The 18,198-nt window shown below is 48.4% G+C and overlaps 1 protein-coding gene across 1 annotated transcript in view; it reads right to left on the bottom strand.

The window, feature by feature from the left end:
• LOC136947652 (nesprin-2-like) overlaps positions 1-17,938 on the bottom strand; it is an 81,528-nt gene extending 63,590 nt beyond the window's left edge. The window contains 28 exon segments of the mRNA XM_067241779.1: positions 378-501; positions 1,176-1,288; positions 1,866-2,181; positions 2,532-2,719; positions 3,067-3,210; positions 3,749-3,883; positions 4,287-5,126; positions 5,500-5,658; positions 5,978-6,154; positions 6,352-6,453; positions 6,572-6,709; positions 7,036-7,212; positions 7,751-7,950; positions 8,036-8,132; positions 8,315-8,483; positions 8,892-9,007; positions 9,258-9,422; positions 9,587-9,724; positions 10,021-10,134; positions 10,482-10,571; positions 10,738-10,838; positions 11,131-11,345; positions 11,612-11,823; positions 13,320-13,412; positions 13,575-13,652; positions 13,764-13,859; positions 14,799-14,860; positions 17,851-17,938. Coding sequence (XP_067097880.1) covers positions 378-501; positions 1,176-1,288; positions 1,866-2,181; positions 2,532-2,719; positions 3,067-3,210; positions 3,749-3,883; positions 4,287-5,126; positions 5,500-5,658; positions 5,978-6,154; positions 6,352-6,453; positions 6,572-6,709; positions 7,036-7,212; positions 7,751-7,950; positions 8,036-8,132; positions 8,315-8,483; positions 8,892-9,007; positions 9,258-9,422; positions 9,587-9,724; positions 10,021-10,134; positions 10,482-10,571; positions 10,738-10,838; positions 11,131-11,345; positions 11,612-11,823; positions 13,320-13,412; positions 13,575-13,652; positions 13,764-13,859; positions 14,799-14,860; positions 17,851-17,938 — 4,647 coding nt within the window.
• Positions 17,939-18,198: the final 260 nt, after the last annotated feature.

Here is an 18,198-nt window from a genome sequence, read left to right as displayed (position 1 = left end):
TTGTTGTCTAACTGTCAGTATCTCAACTTGCTTGGTGATTAAAGGTCATCTTTTTGAGAGATAAAGTGATCTAAATAACCTGGTGGACGTCGACACCCAAGTTTACACCCAAGTCAACTTCATTTTGTTTTCTATGCATTAGGACAAGTAGGTATTAACACTTTACATTAAATTGTAAATTAACCACCATGTAAATATATAGCAAAAAAGTTACTCCCAGGAACTGCCACTGTATTACGTTTTGTGACAAGTTAAACTTGGTATGAGGAACAGGAGACTCTGCAAGGGTAAGTGGATACTAATACTACTCTTGTTTCGATGACAATGCTGACGTTACTGGACAGGTTTGGCAGGAGGGAGAGGGCGTGGAGACTAACCTGCAGCTCTCTGATGAGCCCTCGCAACACAGGAACGGTGACGGTCTCTGGGAGAAAGTCTGCCTCCAGGCACTGCCTGTTCCTCTGCAGCTGAGACTGGAAGGCCCACCGTGATGTTTGGTATCTGAGAGACCAAAGATTGTTCAAGAAGGTTAGAATATATATTGATTTTGTCCGGTTGGCCTTTCCTAATGATGTCACAAATGTGAACCACCTCAGGAACAGCTGTGTCATTCTCGTTGGTTTGATAAGTTATAGATGCATAACTATCACAAGTAAGAAAACAATATTGTGACTTTTCTTTGCTTTTGAATATTTGGTTATGGAAAATGCAAACATGTTTAAAACTTTCATCCCGAACCTCAGGAGGATGTTGGTTAATTGTTGTGAGGTCACTGGATTTTGTGAATGTGGTTGCATTCCATGTCAACTGTGAGAAGTGCCAACCACTACTCATTATATGTGTATAAATACAATAATTTGAACTTATAAATCAAGGCATCCATCTTCATATGGTCCCCTTAGTAATCATTTACCATCAACACATAGATACTTTCCAAAGAGAGACAAAAATAGTTAAACACAGCAAAGCACTAACACAAAGTAAACAGTATTTATTACAGTACATCATGTATGACACATTCGTCACTAAAGGGTTCATTATCTTTTTACAAAAACTGTTCCCCTGTCTAACATTATTCATACCATCTACTATAAAGGTAAGCATAAACAACTTTAAAAACAATTCTATTGACTGCATGCATCAACAGTAGATGCAAGCCACGCCTCCCCCCATACCTTTCTAGGACTTCCTGATCCGACGACCCCTCTTCCTGTGGGGGGGGGGCGAACTGGATGACGGTCCGCTCGGGGGCCTGCTGGCTCTGCACGGTGTCTCCCCTGACGATCGCCTGAGCGACGAAAGAGACGCATGGCAACAGACAGCGAGTCAGGGAAGGGCGCAGAGCTGAACAGTGACTCTGGCCGTTGTCCTATCCCATTAACGAGGATTACCTCCTACAGCTGGTGCAGGAGCTTAAGAAAGGCATAGGCAGCCAATCATGTGGCTGGGTTTGTTTCTGACAAAGGAGGCTTAGAGAAAGACCAAAGGCCAGTTTAAAGTGGATGTGAACAAAAAAGTTCAAAAGGCATGCTTGGTATATATATGCAAATAAACAATGTATTCATTGGAGCTACCAAGTTTAACTAGCAAGTGGGCATTGTCATTTACATTTCCCTTTTGTTCGATAAAAAATGTGTTTTAACTTCAGTTCAGCACATGTCAAATTGTTCAGGGAATGTGTTATAGCTAGATGTAACCAAAACACATTCAGTTTTGCTAAGCAGTTTATCTTTGTTTGGTTCTTGTCAGCTGTTCCAGTTACTCAGCGGTAACCCCACCCAGCCAGAGAGCCAGGTGAGTCACACTGAGCACACCTGTTGTGAAGGATGGCTGCTGTGTGACTGTGGCAGTCCCACTCACAGTACCTGTGGGTGAGCCGGGCCTCCCTGGCTGCAGGTCCGGGACAGCACAAGGTGGCTCTGGACTTTCAAGGGGCGGTCTTGAGTTTGGCTGGAGCGCTCCAGGGCTTGCCATTGGCTGTCCTTCAGAGACCTGTTCTGGGCTTGTCGTGGGTGTTCCGGAGCTGGGCTGCTTCCAGCCTGCAGTGGGAGCTCCAGCCTCTGCTGAGTTCCAAGCAGACCTCTGGTTTTTGGTTGTGGACGGTCTTGGCTTGGCTGCTGTGGGCCAGCCTGAGGGCCAGGCTTCCTCAGCGGGGTGTGGCCTCCCACATCCCGCCCCCTACTGAGGCAACACAAGCAACACCAGGGGGTGAGTCTGGAACAACTTTTTGGATTACTGCACTTCACAGCCTTATGGGACAACGTATATCTGTAGGGTGTCTGAATTCATCCCTTTATGTTTAAGATGCACCCAGCTCACTACAGCACTAGGTTAAGAAATACGAAAATAGAGCAACCACAGCAACTAAATATAATTTTCATGATTCAATTAAATGAAATAGAGAAGAATGTGCCTAGCATTGTAGCACTGGTGGCTATTATCGCAGAACAGTCCTAGCCAGGACACCAATCCGTTTCATCCCAAAGAGTCCTGTTCTTCGACACAAGCCCTCGTCTCACGCAGTACCTCACCTGTCCTGAGGGAGTGCCGGAGTGCTGCTCCCCACGTGTTGCTGCCGTGGTTGAGGCGCACTCTGCAGCCTGCCTCCAGACTCTCTGAGCTGGGCTGTAGCAGTGTGGGGCCCGCTCCCCGGGGACAGGGTCTCACACAGCCCCCTGAGGCCCTCCACGCGCTCCTCTCCCTCAGTAGGGATGCAGGCCTGGAACCACAGTGACCCACAGTCAGCCTGCAGCACGCCGAGTCAGTGTCACGTCCGAATGTGGAGCAGTTTGTTTCAAAGGATGAATCGCGAACAAAAAACAATGGATTTTGCACTTTGCAAACCAAACACAATCCTGTTCGATCAGTGATTAACCACAAAGGACCAGATGGATTGAAAACCCTGTTTCACACGTTTACTATCAACTTCTAAGGCGCAAGTCTGACCTCTTCTGGTTTAAAGGCTCTACTGCACATTATACGGTACAGGCTAGATTAGGCACTTTTCATGAAAACATGCTGTAGGTCATCTCAGCTTTGACATGGTTTTAGCAGGTGTTGAGTTACCTGTTGAATGGATACATGTTCAAGGTCAGGGGCATCTCTGTTAGCATGCGTCTCACATCCCATAATGAGAGGGTTAAGCGGCGGTCCTCCGCGGATCTCAGACCACAAGAGGGGTAAAAAGGCGGCCATTTGCGAACGGACATCCTAGTTGAACGTCACAGCACATCAATGGTTAGTATAAGGTTCACATATCATGCATACACAACGACACGCCATTGGCAGGACATGCAGTGGAATTGTCATGGGGGAACCAGACATCTCAGTGAAATCAAACTTGTCTCAACCAATCACATTTGGTCACTGATCTCCCTCAATCTAATACATTTCTCACGAAAGAACTAATAGCTCTTAATAGGTAAGAATTAAATCAGTAATATTGACATTGAACAAGTTATCATTGGCATTTTAAAGCATCATTAAGGCATGTATTTGCATATAGGCCCTGTTAACAAGTACTAGCATTCTAAACATACTTTGTTATGTCTTTATGATCAACATAGTTTGTGTAATTTTTTCAATAACCATTATGTTATGTTCATGTTCTCAAATCCCATAATAATTACACACATATTAATATACATCAATCCCACGATTCAGGAAGTTAAGAGTAGGCTATTAGAATAAGTCCCAACCCAACGTCATACATCAGTCCTTGGTTGGATTCTAGATGGAAGGCTCCTACCTCCCACTGGCTCCTAACTGAGCGAGACAGCAGCTCCAGGTCCCGGAGCGGGACCCCGGAGTAGAAGGCCCCCAGGCCCTCCACCGCCCCCAGAAACTCCTCCAGGACGGCGGGCCGCAAAGTCCCCAACGCCCTCTGGAGGCGAGAGACCATGCAAGGACATGACAACATGCTGCAGCCACGCACAAACAGCAGCAAACCAACATGACACGTTTTGAGACAGACATTTTGAGGATGGGTTCATCGTTTTGGTCACTGGGATGTGAAAGGCTTGAGGACTAAAAACGAAGTATAACCAGTGATCAAAACGATCAATGTCCATCAAGCACAGAATCAAAAAATGATCAATCATAGCAAGACCATTCTTGAAATGCTAGCTGTTTGCAGTGCAGCTGAAAACCGTGGGCAAAGGCTTGTTGACATTACTCAGCACAAAAGTTTCAAGGCCTGGGAACCATCCAGTATTTGACAAGAAACAACAAAGACACAAAAACAGAAAATCGAACGTACCAACATCAAGTTGCTGTTAGTTTTTTACCTGTTTTCGTTTGGCTTGCCATTCAGAAATCTCTCTGTCACTGAAGAGAATAATGGCTTGCTGGATGTGCTCTTGCAGGACAAACTTGGCCTTCTCCAGCCGACTCTTTGCCATGGCTTGGGCTTTCGAGTGAACCTCACTGTTGATCATTACAGGTGGGTGTGGAGCCGCTTGGCTGCCACACTGTTGAGGGCTTGTTTTGGTTTGGCCTCTAACTCTGAATTTAGGAGTTTGTTTGGGTGGTGTTGCAGCCTGGGGTTGGGCTTGTGAGGTGGATAAGCTCTCGGATGTCCTCATAAAGGGATTTAACCTGATTTTAGGTAGAGTAGGGCTTGATGTTTGGACCTGTGTGTTAGGTCCAGTTGTAGTTTGGGGGAGAGGTTTGTTTTGGGAGAGTGTCTGCTGCTGGCTGTGACTTAGGGGCAGAGGTTGGCCATGGGATTTGGTTAGTGATGGAAGATGGGATAGGCGCTGAGCTGTAGGCTCGGCCTGAGTTTGTGCCGGACGGCACCGCGCTTGAGGTTCAATTGGGGTCTCGACTGTGGGGTTCTGAGTGGCCGTGTCTCTATCGAAGGTGTAGTCGGGTGGAGGTCTCCGTGGCGCCCCCGTGGTCATCGTCCCAGGTGGAGATTGTGAGGAGGGAGGTTGAGTTGGAGGAAACACTTGGGATGCTGGTCCACTCTGACTGTGTTGTCCACTTCTGACTGCACCCACACCAAACACTCCATTTTGAGACTCTGTCTGTGTTGGTGACCGAACAACCACTTTGGCCGGCGGTTGGTCGGTGACAGATTCCAAAGCCGGCCTCGAACTCAGAGAGCTGAGCATCTCCAAGATTTCCTAGTAAACCAAACGCACGTGTTAATGACTTTGTCCAAAATCACGAAGAAAACGTGTTCAACTCACTGAACAATGAACAGGTGTTGAATCCAAGGCTAAGCACACAAACCTTACAACAAAGACCCTTTGAAGCAGCTTGTAAAAGGAAAGAAAATGAGCTACGATTACCACAACCTATAAAGGGTTAGTCCACTAAAACTATAAAAACAGGTTCATGTTCTAAATTCAAGAGTACATTTAGTCTCACATCCCCAAATGCTGCGAGGTGTTAGTCTTTCACCAAATATTCCGGAATTATCCTACAAAAAGGGCCAGACATGGACTTGACAACAAGGTGGGGTCTGATGACATCACTAGTGTTGTAGATATGAACCTGGGACTGAGCGACGGCCTCCGTGACCCTGTCCTGCATGGAGACCCCGCTGAGGTGCTGCTGGGGGGAGCTCCTCTGGGCCCAGGTCACCTTGTTCTGCAGGTCCTGGGCCTCGGTCACCACCTGGCCCTCCAGCTGCAGGCCACGGGACAGCAGCACCTTGGGAGAGAGACACACACGCAACGATGCTGTAGTAACATATTCGATTCAATTTGTATTTAATGGGTGCATCTAAGACTTCCTCTCATTCATGTGCATTAGTCTTGTATTTGTCTTTTTGCTGTCGTTTTTTTGGTGGCAGATCTACACTAGCAGATCAGGTTGGTGTTCCAATGCAGTATTGTGTTTCCTGTTGCTGCTACACAAGTAAATTAATTCAACAACATGCTGCCATATCATTTTATATATATATGAAAAAATAAAATAATAATAATAATCAAACTAAGTCAACCCTCTGATCGAGCAGACAGAGTCTAACCTTGGCCCTGGGCTCCAGGGAGGGGTGTCCCCTGCGCTCCCTCTCCCTGAGGTGCAGGTAGCCCTCGCTGGCCTCCGTGCCCCAGTGCACCAGCTCGGCCACACGGCCCTCCAGCATGGACGTGGCTCGCTGCAGCTCCGCGCACGTCCGCTCCGCTTTGGCCAACGTCTGCCACAGCTGTCCGGCGAGAGCACAGCAGTGGAGGGAGGCAAGCGGGAAGAGTGGGTGGGGGGGGGGGGGGGGGGGGGGAGGCAGTTGTATTTCATTTCAAATCCATGAAGACGGCTTCACATCTCAAATTCAAGGGAAACTTTGGATGTTTGGTATGCAGAGGAGAGTAGCTTGTGTGCGGTCGTGTTGGTTTCGGAGCCTACCTCAGGCAGGGTGTGTCGGAGCTCCTCCACGGCCCCCTCAGGACACTCTGCTGAGGGGCCGAGGGACGACAGATCCACCTCCATGATCTTCTTACTCAGTGGCTGAAGGACAGAAAAACAGACATCGGGAAAAGAGGGAAGAAAAGAGAAAAAATCATCCATCCAACGACCCATCTATCGGTTTCTGCATTCATCCGTCCATCCGCCCGTCTCTGTCTACCTGCAGTCTCTTCCTGTAGGCCTTCAGAGGGCCAGATGCCACCTCCAGGGGTTCCCTGAGGAGCCAGCCTGCCTCCTGGGCCAGGGCCTGAACCGCCTGGGCACTCCGGGGGCCCACGCTGGGCTGGCTGCATGCCTCCTGGGAACCACATCAACCAACGCAGTCACTACTAAGGCAAGGACTGGTGAACCTGCACTGTACTGTACTGTATGCAGCATAGACTATCCAGAGTCAATTCTGCTGCAGTCTGCTAGCTTCATATTTTGGTTTATGAGCCTTATCAACTTTGTCCTTTATCCACTAGGATATTACTGGTTAAATTCAGTTTCTACTAATTTATGAAATAATGAAATCCTTCTTTTAAGGCTGACATGACCAGGCAAAAGACAGAAAATATTTCAATAAAAACTAATAGACAGAACACATAAGCAGGAGTGAATAGTTTAGCAGTAACTGGAACTCACAAACATAGTCCTCTTAACGTAGTCGGCCCACTGCATGTTGATCCGGCTGAGCTGCTCTGAGATGGCACGGCTGGCGGTCGAGTCCGTCACCTCGATGAGGAAGTTGCCCACCTCGTTCAGGTGAGCCTGCCGGCCGCTCCACTCAGACATACGTTGGGTCCTTCCCTGGACGTTCACCTACAAATTGTTTGGGGTTTTTTGTCAGGCAAAAGTGCTATCCCAAAATGTTCTCAGTTTCAATTCTAGGGAGTCAGGTGGCTGAGCGGTGAGGGAATCGGGCTAGTAATCCGAAGGTTGCCAGTTCGATTCCCGGTCATGCAAACTGACGTTGTGTCCTTGGGCAAGGCACTTCACCCTACTTGCCTCGGGGGAATGTCCCTGTACTTACTGTAAGTCGCTCTGGATAAGAGCGTCTGCTAAATGACTAAATGTAAATGTGAATTCTGAACACAGCATTGTACTGATGACTAACACAACTGACAAATGACAGAACAGTCAAAGCTGTTCACAGGGAAAAGCCTAGCTCATTTCAGATAGAGTCAAATTTCAAAAGGAACTTAGTTCCAATGAGTAATCAATTAAGTGGGCAACCACACAATTTGATGGTTGAATCTTGACCTCGGACAGACAAACCTACGAACTGGAGCTGCGACCAAAACAAAAAATAGAATCAACTAGGTGTGAACTAGTTGCAAGCATAAGTAAGGCAGGCTACCTCTGTACCAGCTGGTTCCGGATGTGACTGAGCCTCCTGAGCCAGCCACGCCTGCAGGGAAGGAAGCCGTCTGCTGTAGCCCTCCCAGGACGCCAGAGCACGTTCCATAGACCCCCTGACGGCCGCCACGGCCTCCGCTGTGGAGGCCGTCTCACTCTCGGCTTCCTTCACCTGGCGGCTGACCAGCTTAGAGTCCTCACCTGGGCGGCGCAGAAGGTCAAAGGTCATTTGTGAACCCTGGTGCCACGGACGTCTTCCTACGTACGAACGCACAGACGAGGGTACCTAGGGCTGCCTTGCTGGTGTAGGCCATGGAGGTTTGCTGCATCTCGAGGAGGGCGTCCGTCAGATGGGAGACCAGCCCCTGGCGATCCACCGTTTCCTGACGAAAAGTATCAAAAGGCGATATCGTCACATTCTCTTTCGTAGAAGACTATAAAATGGGAGGAACGTTGAAAAGGGCTAACATACACGCCTCATGACTCTTCAGGAAGTAGAGCTCTCTGAACTGTGACGGGTTCACTTGTGACTGGTTGAGGAGTGTGGTGAGGAGTAGACACTCACGTGCCAGTCTTGCAGGAGCTGCTGCAAGGCCTCGTGGGAAGTGTAGGAACCTTTCCAGGAGCGCAGCTTGGCGTTGATCTGTTCCAGCAGATCCAGAACGGTGTGCCGGCATTCCTGGTACTCCAGCTTGATCCCATGGTACTTTGCCGTAACACGTGCATTGGTGAAACTGCACCGGAGATATGTTTGATATGTCAGACCTCCATGATAACATTGTTGACTTGGTAGTTACAGCTCAAATCATTTCAAGTCATTTAGGGTTACATATGTCATATTTGGCTACTCATTTAATACTTTTATCTTTGTAATGGGGTTTGGTTTGGTGTGAACCAAAAAATCTAGAGTCTGGTGTTATATTACCAGTAATGCAAATAAAACAAGGTAAAAATGTATCCAAATGAGATAAAGCATAAATATGATATATAATATACTGGCTAGACATTCGGTAAATCCCTCTCTCTTACTGTACTTTATTAGTACAGTATACAGCATTGTTTACACCAGGGAATTCCCTTCCATTCCCTCCCCAGTCAGGGAGTATGATCAAAGGGGAGGTGTTCCTCCCCTCTCTCCTGACCGTCGTTTGATCTCCTCCAGCTTCTCCACGGGCACGAGGACGCCGCCGCTCTCTGAGTCAGCGTTGCGGAACATGTGAAGGGTGTCGAGGTGGTGACTCATCTCCTGTATCGACGTCTAAATGAGGGGACGAAACGTGAAACCAGATCCTGGTAAGATCCAGTCGTGTAGGCTACGTTATACTGTACACCAACTTGACATTCGACACCTAGAAATGTGCGAAATTGATGAACTGATTGTGCTATACGTGTAAGACAATATGTGCATCGGTTCTGTGAACTTTCTAAGAACCACATGTACCCTCAATGGGAAAGCTTGGTGAGACAAGAAGATGAAGGGAAAAAAAGAGAGATCTGGAAAAGCACACCTTGAGCTTTTCCTGTTTGGCTCTGGCTTCTCGGGCTGCGTGGGCGTGGTCATGAGCTGCCCCTCCCTCCTCCATTAGCACCGCCTCCACCCGCTGAAGCCACACCCCCACAGAGTCCAGTGGAGACGGCAAATACGTGTCCAGCTCTGCCTTACACTGACGCAGCTGCAGAGGACAAGAGGACACACACACACCGACACACACACAGACACACACACACCGACAGACACACACCGACACACAAACAAAAAGAAGAGCTTTAGGCGAGAAGATCGAGGCCTCGATATCCAGACGTGCAGACAGAACTGGAGTCCCTGGGTGTCTGGTACCTTGTCCTCCAGGCGGTCCCAGGCGGCCCTCAGGGCCCGCTGCTCTTGGCTGGGCTCAGGGCACCGTCTCATGGCCCCGAGCAGGGGCACCACGGGACGCCTCTGCTCGCTGAAGGAGATGACAAAGCCCTGGAATGCCTGGAGCGCAGGAGCACACAGTAAAACATGCTGCACACATCACTTGTATGGTTAGTATCAGAAGAATGATAGGGGGGGGGGGGGGGGGGGGGTATGGGTGTAGCTCAACGGCAGAGCATTAGACTGCTCATCGAGATGTACCAGGTTCAGATCCCCGTGTATTTAGCAGACGCTTTTACCCAATGTCACATTGGCTAAAACGCTAAATGAAATGGATGAATACAAAGAAACTTGCCTGAAAGAGATTTGTAAGGCGTTTGGCACACAAGGCTATGGTTGATGTAGTCTGTTCTTACCTGATGCCTGTCTGCATAGCTCGCCTTCTCGGTGGCTGCCCACAACTCGAGCAGCTCCTGATAGGCTCGCTGGAGCCAGCTGGTCACTTCTCGGGCCCTTTGATTGGGTGAGGCCTGGGGTCATGTTATAACCAGATATTAGAAAAACAGCCCTTCTGCTAACTATTAGGAGAGTCAATCTTTGATATGTAGTAGCAGGATAGAAGGAAGTAGGAAGGAAGCCCATTGGGATCCCTTTCTACCTTTAACTCCTCATGGACCACATGACAATCCCAGATGAGCTTTAGAAATAGCCTGGGGACGCAATGTTCTCCACAGTGTGTGTTGTGTGTGTTGCGTGTGTTGTGTTGTGTGTTGTGCTGGTGTTAAATGTAGCATGCCAATGGGGAAGAAGGTTTTGCGTCAGGCCTACGTGAGTCTTTGGGGAAGGCCATGCAGGCAAGCAGGTAGGCAGCGTGTACCTGGTAGAGAGGAGAGACAGCTATGGCCGGGGTGAAGTGAGAGGGCAGGTTGACGGGAGAGAGACAGGTGGGCAGGGCCACGGTGAACAGCTGAACCCCCGGGCCCCAACGGGGAAGGAGGTTGAGGAGAAGGAAAGAAAGAAAGGAGAGAAGAAAAGGAGGGAGGGGGGTAAGTGAAGAGTGGAGGAGGTGGAAGAGGAGGAACAGAGGAGGGAAGAAGTTGGTGGTTGTTGGGGGGGGGGGGGGGGGTGCTGACCTGCAGATCGTCGTCGGGCACGGGGCAGTCGTTGGAGTATTGGAGGAACTGGGCCACGTAGGTCATGATGGACTTGTCGTCGGGGTTTTCCACATCCACATCTGTTGGGATGGAGAAGGGGGGTTGCACACCTTTATATAGGCCTTTCCTCTTGTCCTTCCTTTCATGACAAGCCATGTTTTCATAATAAGCTACCTCAGCCTTACATTTCCGGTAACATAACTCCCGTAAATCATGTTTTTACTTCACAAAAAACATGGAACAAGCAGGTGCACAGCCCAGCATCGCCTTATATCTCAACGAGGCCTGAAAACCCGCAACAACCCAACCTAAGCGCCTAAAGCAGAACCCAGACAGAGGGGTTCAGTTGTTAAACACGGCCTCCGCCCCCACCCTCAGGCTCCAGCAGGCGGGGGATGCGGAGCTGCTGCTCGGCCAGGCGGAAGGCCTCCTCCAGGTTGTGCAGGTTGCTTCTGGTCTGGGCCCGGGCCAGGTCCACCAGCTCCAGGTCCACCAGATCGGGGCGTATGGAGCATAGGATGGCCAGGAAGGCCACGCCGCTACGCCAGCTGGACTTGAAGTCCTTCACGCTGAGGGGGCAGTTAGCCCTGAGGAGGGGACGAAAGGAAGGAAGAGAGAGGGGAAGGAAGAGAAAAGGGGAGAGAGAGAGAGAGAGAGAGAGAGAGAGAGAGAGAGAGAGAGAGAGAGAGAGAGAGAGAGAGAAAGGAAGTGAAAAGAGAGAGGGAAAGAAGGAAAAAGACAGAGGGAGAGATGGAAAAGAGGAAATAAAGAAAGAAAGACCTTTAATAAACGTCCTCAAATGAAGCTGTTTATATTGCTCTATGAAAGCCAACCGTTGGCACGAGGAACCCACCTTTGACACTGGTCCCTGACCCACATCAACAGGGCCTTCTTGGCCGAGACACGGAAGCGGGCATGGAGGGGCGATACCCGCCCCCGAGGAGTGGGGCTGCTGGGGGTGGGGCTGCCGAGGGCGGGGCTATTGGAGCGTGAGTCCAGGCTGGCCAATGAGTCAAGAGAAGAGTGGCGAGAACTGAAGGACAGGGTGCTTGCAAGCTCCTCAATCTGAGACAAAAACAAAGGTCACCGTTGAGTACTGCCACACGAGTCAGGTAGAGGGAGAATTATCAAGACCCAAATAAAAGAATAAGGACAACATCCTTTTACTTGGAGTTGCTCATTCTTTTTATCTTTTTATCTTATCTTTTTGGATGTATTATGTATTTGCAGTACATCGATCCATAAATCAGGATCATTGCCTCCAAATATGTTCATGTGACATTTATCTAGATGATCTATTATTATCATCTGCCAATAATGATTGTTTATTATGCATTTATCCATTCAATCAAACCACATTTAGATAACAGTGTGTTATAAAAATGCTATAGGTCATTGTTCCATTGGCAAAAACATGCACTGTTGAGCTAGCTCAGTCTACCAGTTCACTAGTACTCAGGTCATCCCCTCCCAGAATGACCTATTTTTGTTGACAAGGATTACAACAATAACAGACATTCAAAGTCTTTCAAACCATCGTTGTTCTTGCAAAGAAAGGAAATACAAAAACTACATTTCCCATGGGCCATTTGAATGTCCCTGTATGAAAAAGGGTTTGACCCATGTGCTTTGAAGGTATTGAGGCTGCAGGCGTGGCTAGACATAGAAGACCAGAAATGACTTTTGCTAGGTATTGTCCTAGCTAGCCCATGGACTGTGGAATAAGCTTATCCAGCTTTCTTTCTAAGGTCATCCATGTTCCTACCGAAGTAGCAACATTTCTGGATCACGGGTCTTCTCAGTTTAAATGTGTGCGAGTCAATCTTACCAATAAACTTCAATTAGCAATACAACAGCTTTTAGGCAGCAGCACATTCAAGGCTAACAGGTTCACAACTGCAAAGATCGAATGGTCACAGTCAACTTTTATAATCCAGAAATAAACCACAGGGATGTGTGTTCCCCCTCCCAGGAAAGCGAATCCCCTGCAGTTATCTGACCTGGTTTTCTCCTTATCGCTCCACTCTCAAACTTGGGCCCTGTCTCCCCTCTTTGATGTCCCTCCGCCCCAGGATCAAGGCCAGCGCGGGCCTCCCTGCACCTTCGTCCAGCTTCGCTTTCTCTGACTCATCAACTACATGTTGTGACTTCTGCCTCGGCTCTAACGCACACACCACGGTCACGTGCTCATGTGCACTCACTTCACGGGTCTTTACGACTTCATTTTACTCTTCACTCTATCTTGCACTATCAGTTGAATCGAGCAAAGCACTTTTCTGTCCATTTTATCTTGGTCACTATCATTGCAAGTATTGTTTCAATTAACATTCTGTTGTTGTATGCCATGTAGTTTATCCTCCAGGCACAAACGCAAGCTTAACAACAACAAAAAAAGCTACCGAATTGCAGCCTTCTGCATCTCATTTGGCACGAGGCAAAAATGTGAAAGAGCTTCACAAGTCTAGACCTGGACCTTCTCTGATACCACACCCTCTGAGCAGTACATCATGCAGAACGTATAAACAGTTGGCCTGGGGAGAGACCTCCATGCAGCTACCCACGTGACAGTGAAGGATGATGGTCCATACGAGGCCGAGGATGATGGAGGGCCTTCCGTCGATGATGTCAGGGATGTTTATGTTCACCAGTTTGACCTGTCGGAAACAGAAACACGCCATCAGCCCTCCGCGATCGGACAAGACAGGGATCTAGTTCACTTTCGTAGCGAAGGAGGCGTAGGAGGCGTGTAGGATTGAGCCCGTGGGTGTGGTTTCCTCCAACGGGAACCATTTTCCCCCTCCAACGGAAGCTCTCACCGATTTCCTTTTGAGGAAGTTCAGGGCCGACTCGATGTTACCCCTCTGCTGGAAGATTCCATGGCCCCGCTCTCTCTTCTGCCAAGGATACAAAGCATCGATACACTGGCAACGACTCAGGGCACAAAAGTATTTCAACTTCAGCGACGGTTGTTGGGACCACTGCTGGTCGGTGGCCACGTCACTCACCATGGGCTGGCCGCTCATCACCTCCAGCAGGTCCAGGAGGCGAGCGCCGTCCCTCAGGTCAGAGAACAGGTCGGACACGGCAGAGGGGGGGCTCCTCTGAAACAACACAACCCCCCGGTCACTAACCACGGTCGAGCCCGGCTCACATACGTTTCTTACGAAAGGTCGTCGGAAGCCGTTTGAAACCCTTTCTTAAGCCTACATGGACAGACGCTGCAAATGTTGCTGACATAATGGGCAACTCGGTATTTCGACGGCTGTTACCGACAAGTTCTCACACCTCTGGTAATAATCCGTATAACTTCTCAAACACATATACGATAAATAAGTGAACTGATATTGAATATATTCATTTCCAGATATGCATTTATTCCAATGAATGCATGCAGAAACATCCAGTGGCGTGTGAATGAAGCACATTCCGAGGGTGACTCGTTATCGATGACAGCACAGCTCTTCTAACAAGGAAGTCATCCATGCTAGGGGCCTCGTCGGAAAGCTGACCGGGGGTGAACAGACCGTGGGTTATTATCGCTGGTGTGATGATCCATAACGCAGCCACGTGGAGCTGCGGGTCTGGGAGGGCAGGCAGGCTCAGGTTACAGCCTATCCCGTGCTCCCCTCCGCCCCATGCGCTCTATATATACTCTGGCCCTCTTTCCGTTCAGAAGCAGCCCACAGGCCTGCTGCCAGGGTGGGCAGAGGGCTGCTGTGAGCCCCATGGTCCCGTGTCACTTCCCCTCACGGTCTAGGCTGTGAGTCAGCACTCGACTGTCTGAGGTCAAACTGATCTGAGACGATACTGTAGATAGGGGTGTTAAGTCACAGAGAAGATGTGGGCTAAACGTTGCTATTTTTTCGAGTCGTTTTTTTTTCCCCCAGCAAATGGGGTGCTGGGTTCAGTTGGTTTGGAATAAGTCAACTGTTACTGCGACTGTGTTGCCTGAACTCTGAAGAGGCGGAGGACGGGACGGTATGTTCCAACTCACTCAAATGATCTGTGTCAGATCTGACTTTCCATCTGAGAAACGGTACCTTGGAGAGTTGAGCATTGATCCAGTTGGTGAACGTTCTCTTCTGAATCTGTTCCTGTTCCACTGGGAAGAAAACAACAGGAAGCACAAAGGAGCTTTAGAAGATGTGTAGAACTGTAGAACAGGTTCTCTTTCTTTACACAGAGACATGGTTGGGCATCATTTAGTTATTGGGAAGTATATTTGCTGACTTACTGACAATGGATACGTGTAATTAAATCACAGATGCATGAGAAAAAGCGTGGATAGGTTAGAAACAGCCTTAAAATCAACTTCAATGATAGAGCAACCCAAGCAAACCAAACCAAAGGTTTAGGAAATGCCACCTTTTTTAAATCTGCAGAATGTCTATTTAATTCATTCTCAGACGTGCCATAAAGATTTATTGGCAAAACACACCCTGATCGACAGTCTGTAGTCTTCATATTTGCTTTTAACACTATTAACAAGATAGTTCCCATTAGACAGTTACAGTCTGGTCATACTTACGGATGTCAGAGCCCTGAGGGATTAAAGGTTCCACTTGAGCTACCTGACCCTCCATGAACACGGTGTCTCACTTGAGCTGCTATCCTCGTGTGTCGAGCCACATATCCACCTTATAACTTCAAGTTCAGTCCATTTTCTCTTATCAGGTAAAAGCCTAGTGATTCAGAGCGCCGGGGGTTTTCCAGACTTCCAGAGTGACCGAGTGTCTTACTGAGCTAAGAAAGGAAACGCTCAGAGGCTGGGATATGGCCAGGGTGTCTATAGTGCATCATGGGACAGGCTCCAGGACAGTTACACACTCAGTTTAAGGGGGGTTATGGGGCGCAATGAACTGTGAAGCATATCACTAGACTGGCTGGGGTCATCATACAGTAAAAATCCAGTAATGAATGCTTACACACACACACACACACACACACAGACAGACAGACAGACAGACACAGATAGACACACACATGCAGAGAGGACGGGACAGGCTCCACGATACACCCATGTATGCCATCAAGCTCGGAGGTTGCCCTCAAACGAACAAGGACACTGACTAGCATCCAACCTATTGTTTCACTACAGGGACATATTAAGAGCTAAGATACATGACTTATCACTGACTGAAAAAACTCCACACTGCTAAACTGGAAAGACATGCCTTTTTGTTTCAGACAGGGCCTTCTGAGGCAGAACATATACAATAGGAACCTCTTGTGCTTTATGGTAAGTCAGATAAGCCAACGCTATTACTCAGTTGGCCCTGAATAAGGTGTTTTGTTTGTATAAAGCCGGTTGAGGCAGACAGTCTCCCAGACCTCTCCACCCACTTCACCATGCAGCAAGCTGAAACTGGCAAAGCCAAAAGGTGGTTGTCAAACTGGAAGAAGTTGTGCCTTAATGCCAATAACGTATTTAACTGTTCTCAATAACATGTTAAACTAATTCTTTACCTATTGGCAATGTTGGCCAAAGGTTCCCATGAGCCTCCAGCAGTTACTTTTAGCCTTGCAGACGGAGGCATTGCATCATGCGGAACACACAAATAAACGAGACGTCACCTCTGACCGTGACTCAAGACTAATAATCACCCTTAACACGGACAACACCGTCGCCATAGCAAACACCTTCCGCCTGGCAACCATGGACCCACCAAGCGAGAACGTGTTTGCTCCTTGGCCTCTCTCCAAAACACTCGGATGAGTTAAACAGACGCTCTGAGATTTATTTTCAAATGGACTAAGTTAAACGGAGGCAGATGAAGTGGTCTTCTTGCTACTTTTGCTTCAACACAGCTCGTGTGGGCTTCGTTTTGGATTTTTGCAGTGATGTTCCAACACCCTTAGCTCCAGAGTTGGGGAGGGGTTGGAGGAGGGGGGGGGGGCGTCTGCCTGGTGACTGTCCAGTCTCCCAGGGTCTGAGAGTAATGTTAATGTTTTCCAGCACTGTGAAGCCATGCCAAACGCTCCGTCATCACAGTACTAGTTCAGTGTTAATACACTGGAGGAAATCCTCCGTAACACAAATGAGGGGAACCTTTACAAAGTGTCTGGAACAAAAGATAACAGTGCCAGTGTAATACCAGGCTGTAAAAAAAACTATTCATGGTTTAGTCCTGAATTTATAATTTGGGGTGCCCGATTTGTGTGTTCGGAGATATTGTGTGGGGAAAAATGGATGACCACAATTTGAACTCTTGGCCCAGTATCTGAACCCCATTCTGCTCCTGGGTTTGCTTTAGGGTGGTAGTGAAGTCTCGAGACACAGGAGAGCCTTATCTCTTCCATAAGGGCTGAAAGAGAGCCGCCGTAGATATAAGATACAATCACTCCCAGCGTGTTGAGGCCTCTATAAATAAAGGATGTTATTTTCGCAACTGATTGACATTTGAACTCCTGGGCTGTTATTATTAGAACATATAGAGCGTGAGGGCAGTGATGGATGGTGAGAGAGAATGATCTGCTGCTCTCATCCGACTACTAAGCAAGTATAAGACTGGGAACCAAACATTTCCCATATTGTACTATGAAGTGCTCTGTTTCCCAATGCATGTTTTGTTTTAACGTATCGTTTTATAATTTAATAATAACGATAATAATAAAACAACTAGGGTTTCGATTCTCTTTGGGAGGGGGGGGGGGGGGGGGTCACAAAATTAAATAATAGGAGCATATCCCCAACGGTATGTTTTTTATGAGGTTATAGCGTCTGCTAAAAGGCATTTGGGTCAAACTCAAGTTCAAGGTTAGTTGGCCACAGCCTATCCTCAAAGGCAATTTTCCTGTCTTGTCCTGTTTGGAAGCATGATATACGACTGCTTCATGGGCCTAATTCTACTCTGCCCAGTCGCACGCAAAACTGGTAGTGGATCACTAAAACCGTGCCGCCCCCACCCCCCTCTCTCTTCTCTCTCTGTCTTCCACTCCCTTCCTACCTTCCCAGAAGCTCTTTTCGAGGCGATGAACAAGTGCAAATGAGGCGGAAAGAAAAGACAACACGAAAGAACCAAGAACCTGTGAGGTAGGCCTCAAGGTCTGTCCTCTGCTCCGCACCTGGAGACGGGCTCGGAAACAACCAACCTTGCAGTAGCATGTGGACATTGTCAATGTCCAGGGGGAGGCCCCAGTCATCTGCAGGAGCGTCTTCCACACCTCCCCCAGACGCCATACCCTCCGACTGGGGAGGAGAATCACCTAGGAGTCCTGGGGCTGTGGTGGCGTCCTGGGATAAAAGAGGGGGATCATCATTCACAATGACATGACATCATCCCCAGATCACAAAGGGATTCCCAGTGGACATTCAGTATGCTAGACAGAGGGCTGTTATGTGGCATATCCATAAGAGCATGCATAGCGAGTGTACACAGTCACAAACACACACAGACAACACCAGCAGTCCTTGAAAATAGTGTAAACACACACAGCCAT

The sequence above is a fragment of the Osmerus mordax genome, chromosome 8 (assembly GCF_038355195.1).
Source record: "Osmerus mordax isolate fOsmMor3 chromosome 8, fOsmMor3.pri, whole genome shotgun sequence".
NCBI classification, from domain to species: domain Eukaryota; kingdom Metazoa; phylum Chordata; class Actinopteri; order Osmeriformes; family Osmeridae; genus Osmerus; species Osmerus mordax.
The sequence above is the reverse complement of the archived record's forward strand: the minus strand, read 5'-3'. Positions and strand labels throughout refer to the sequence as shown.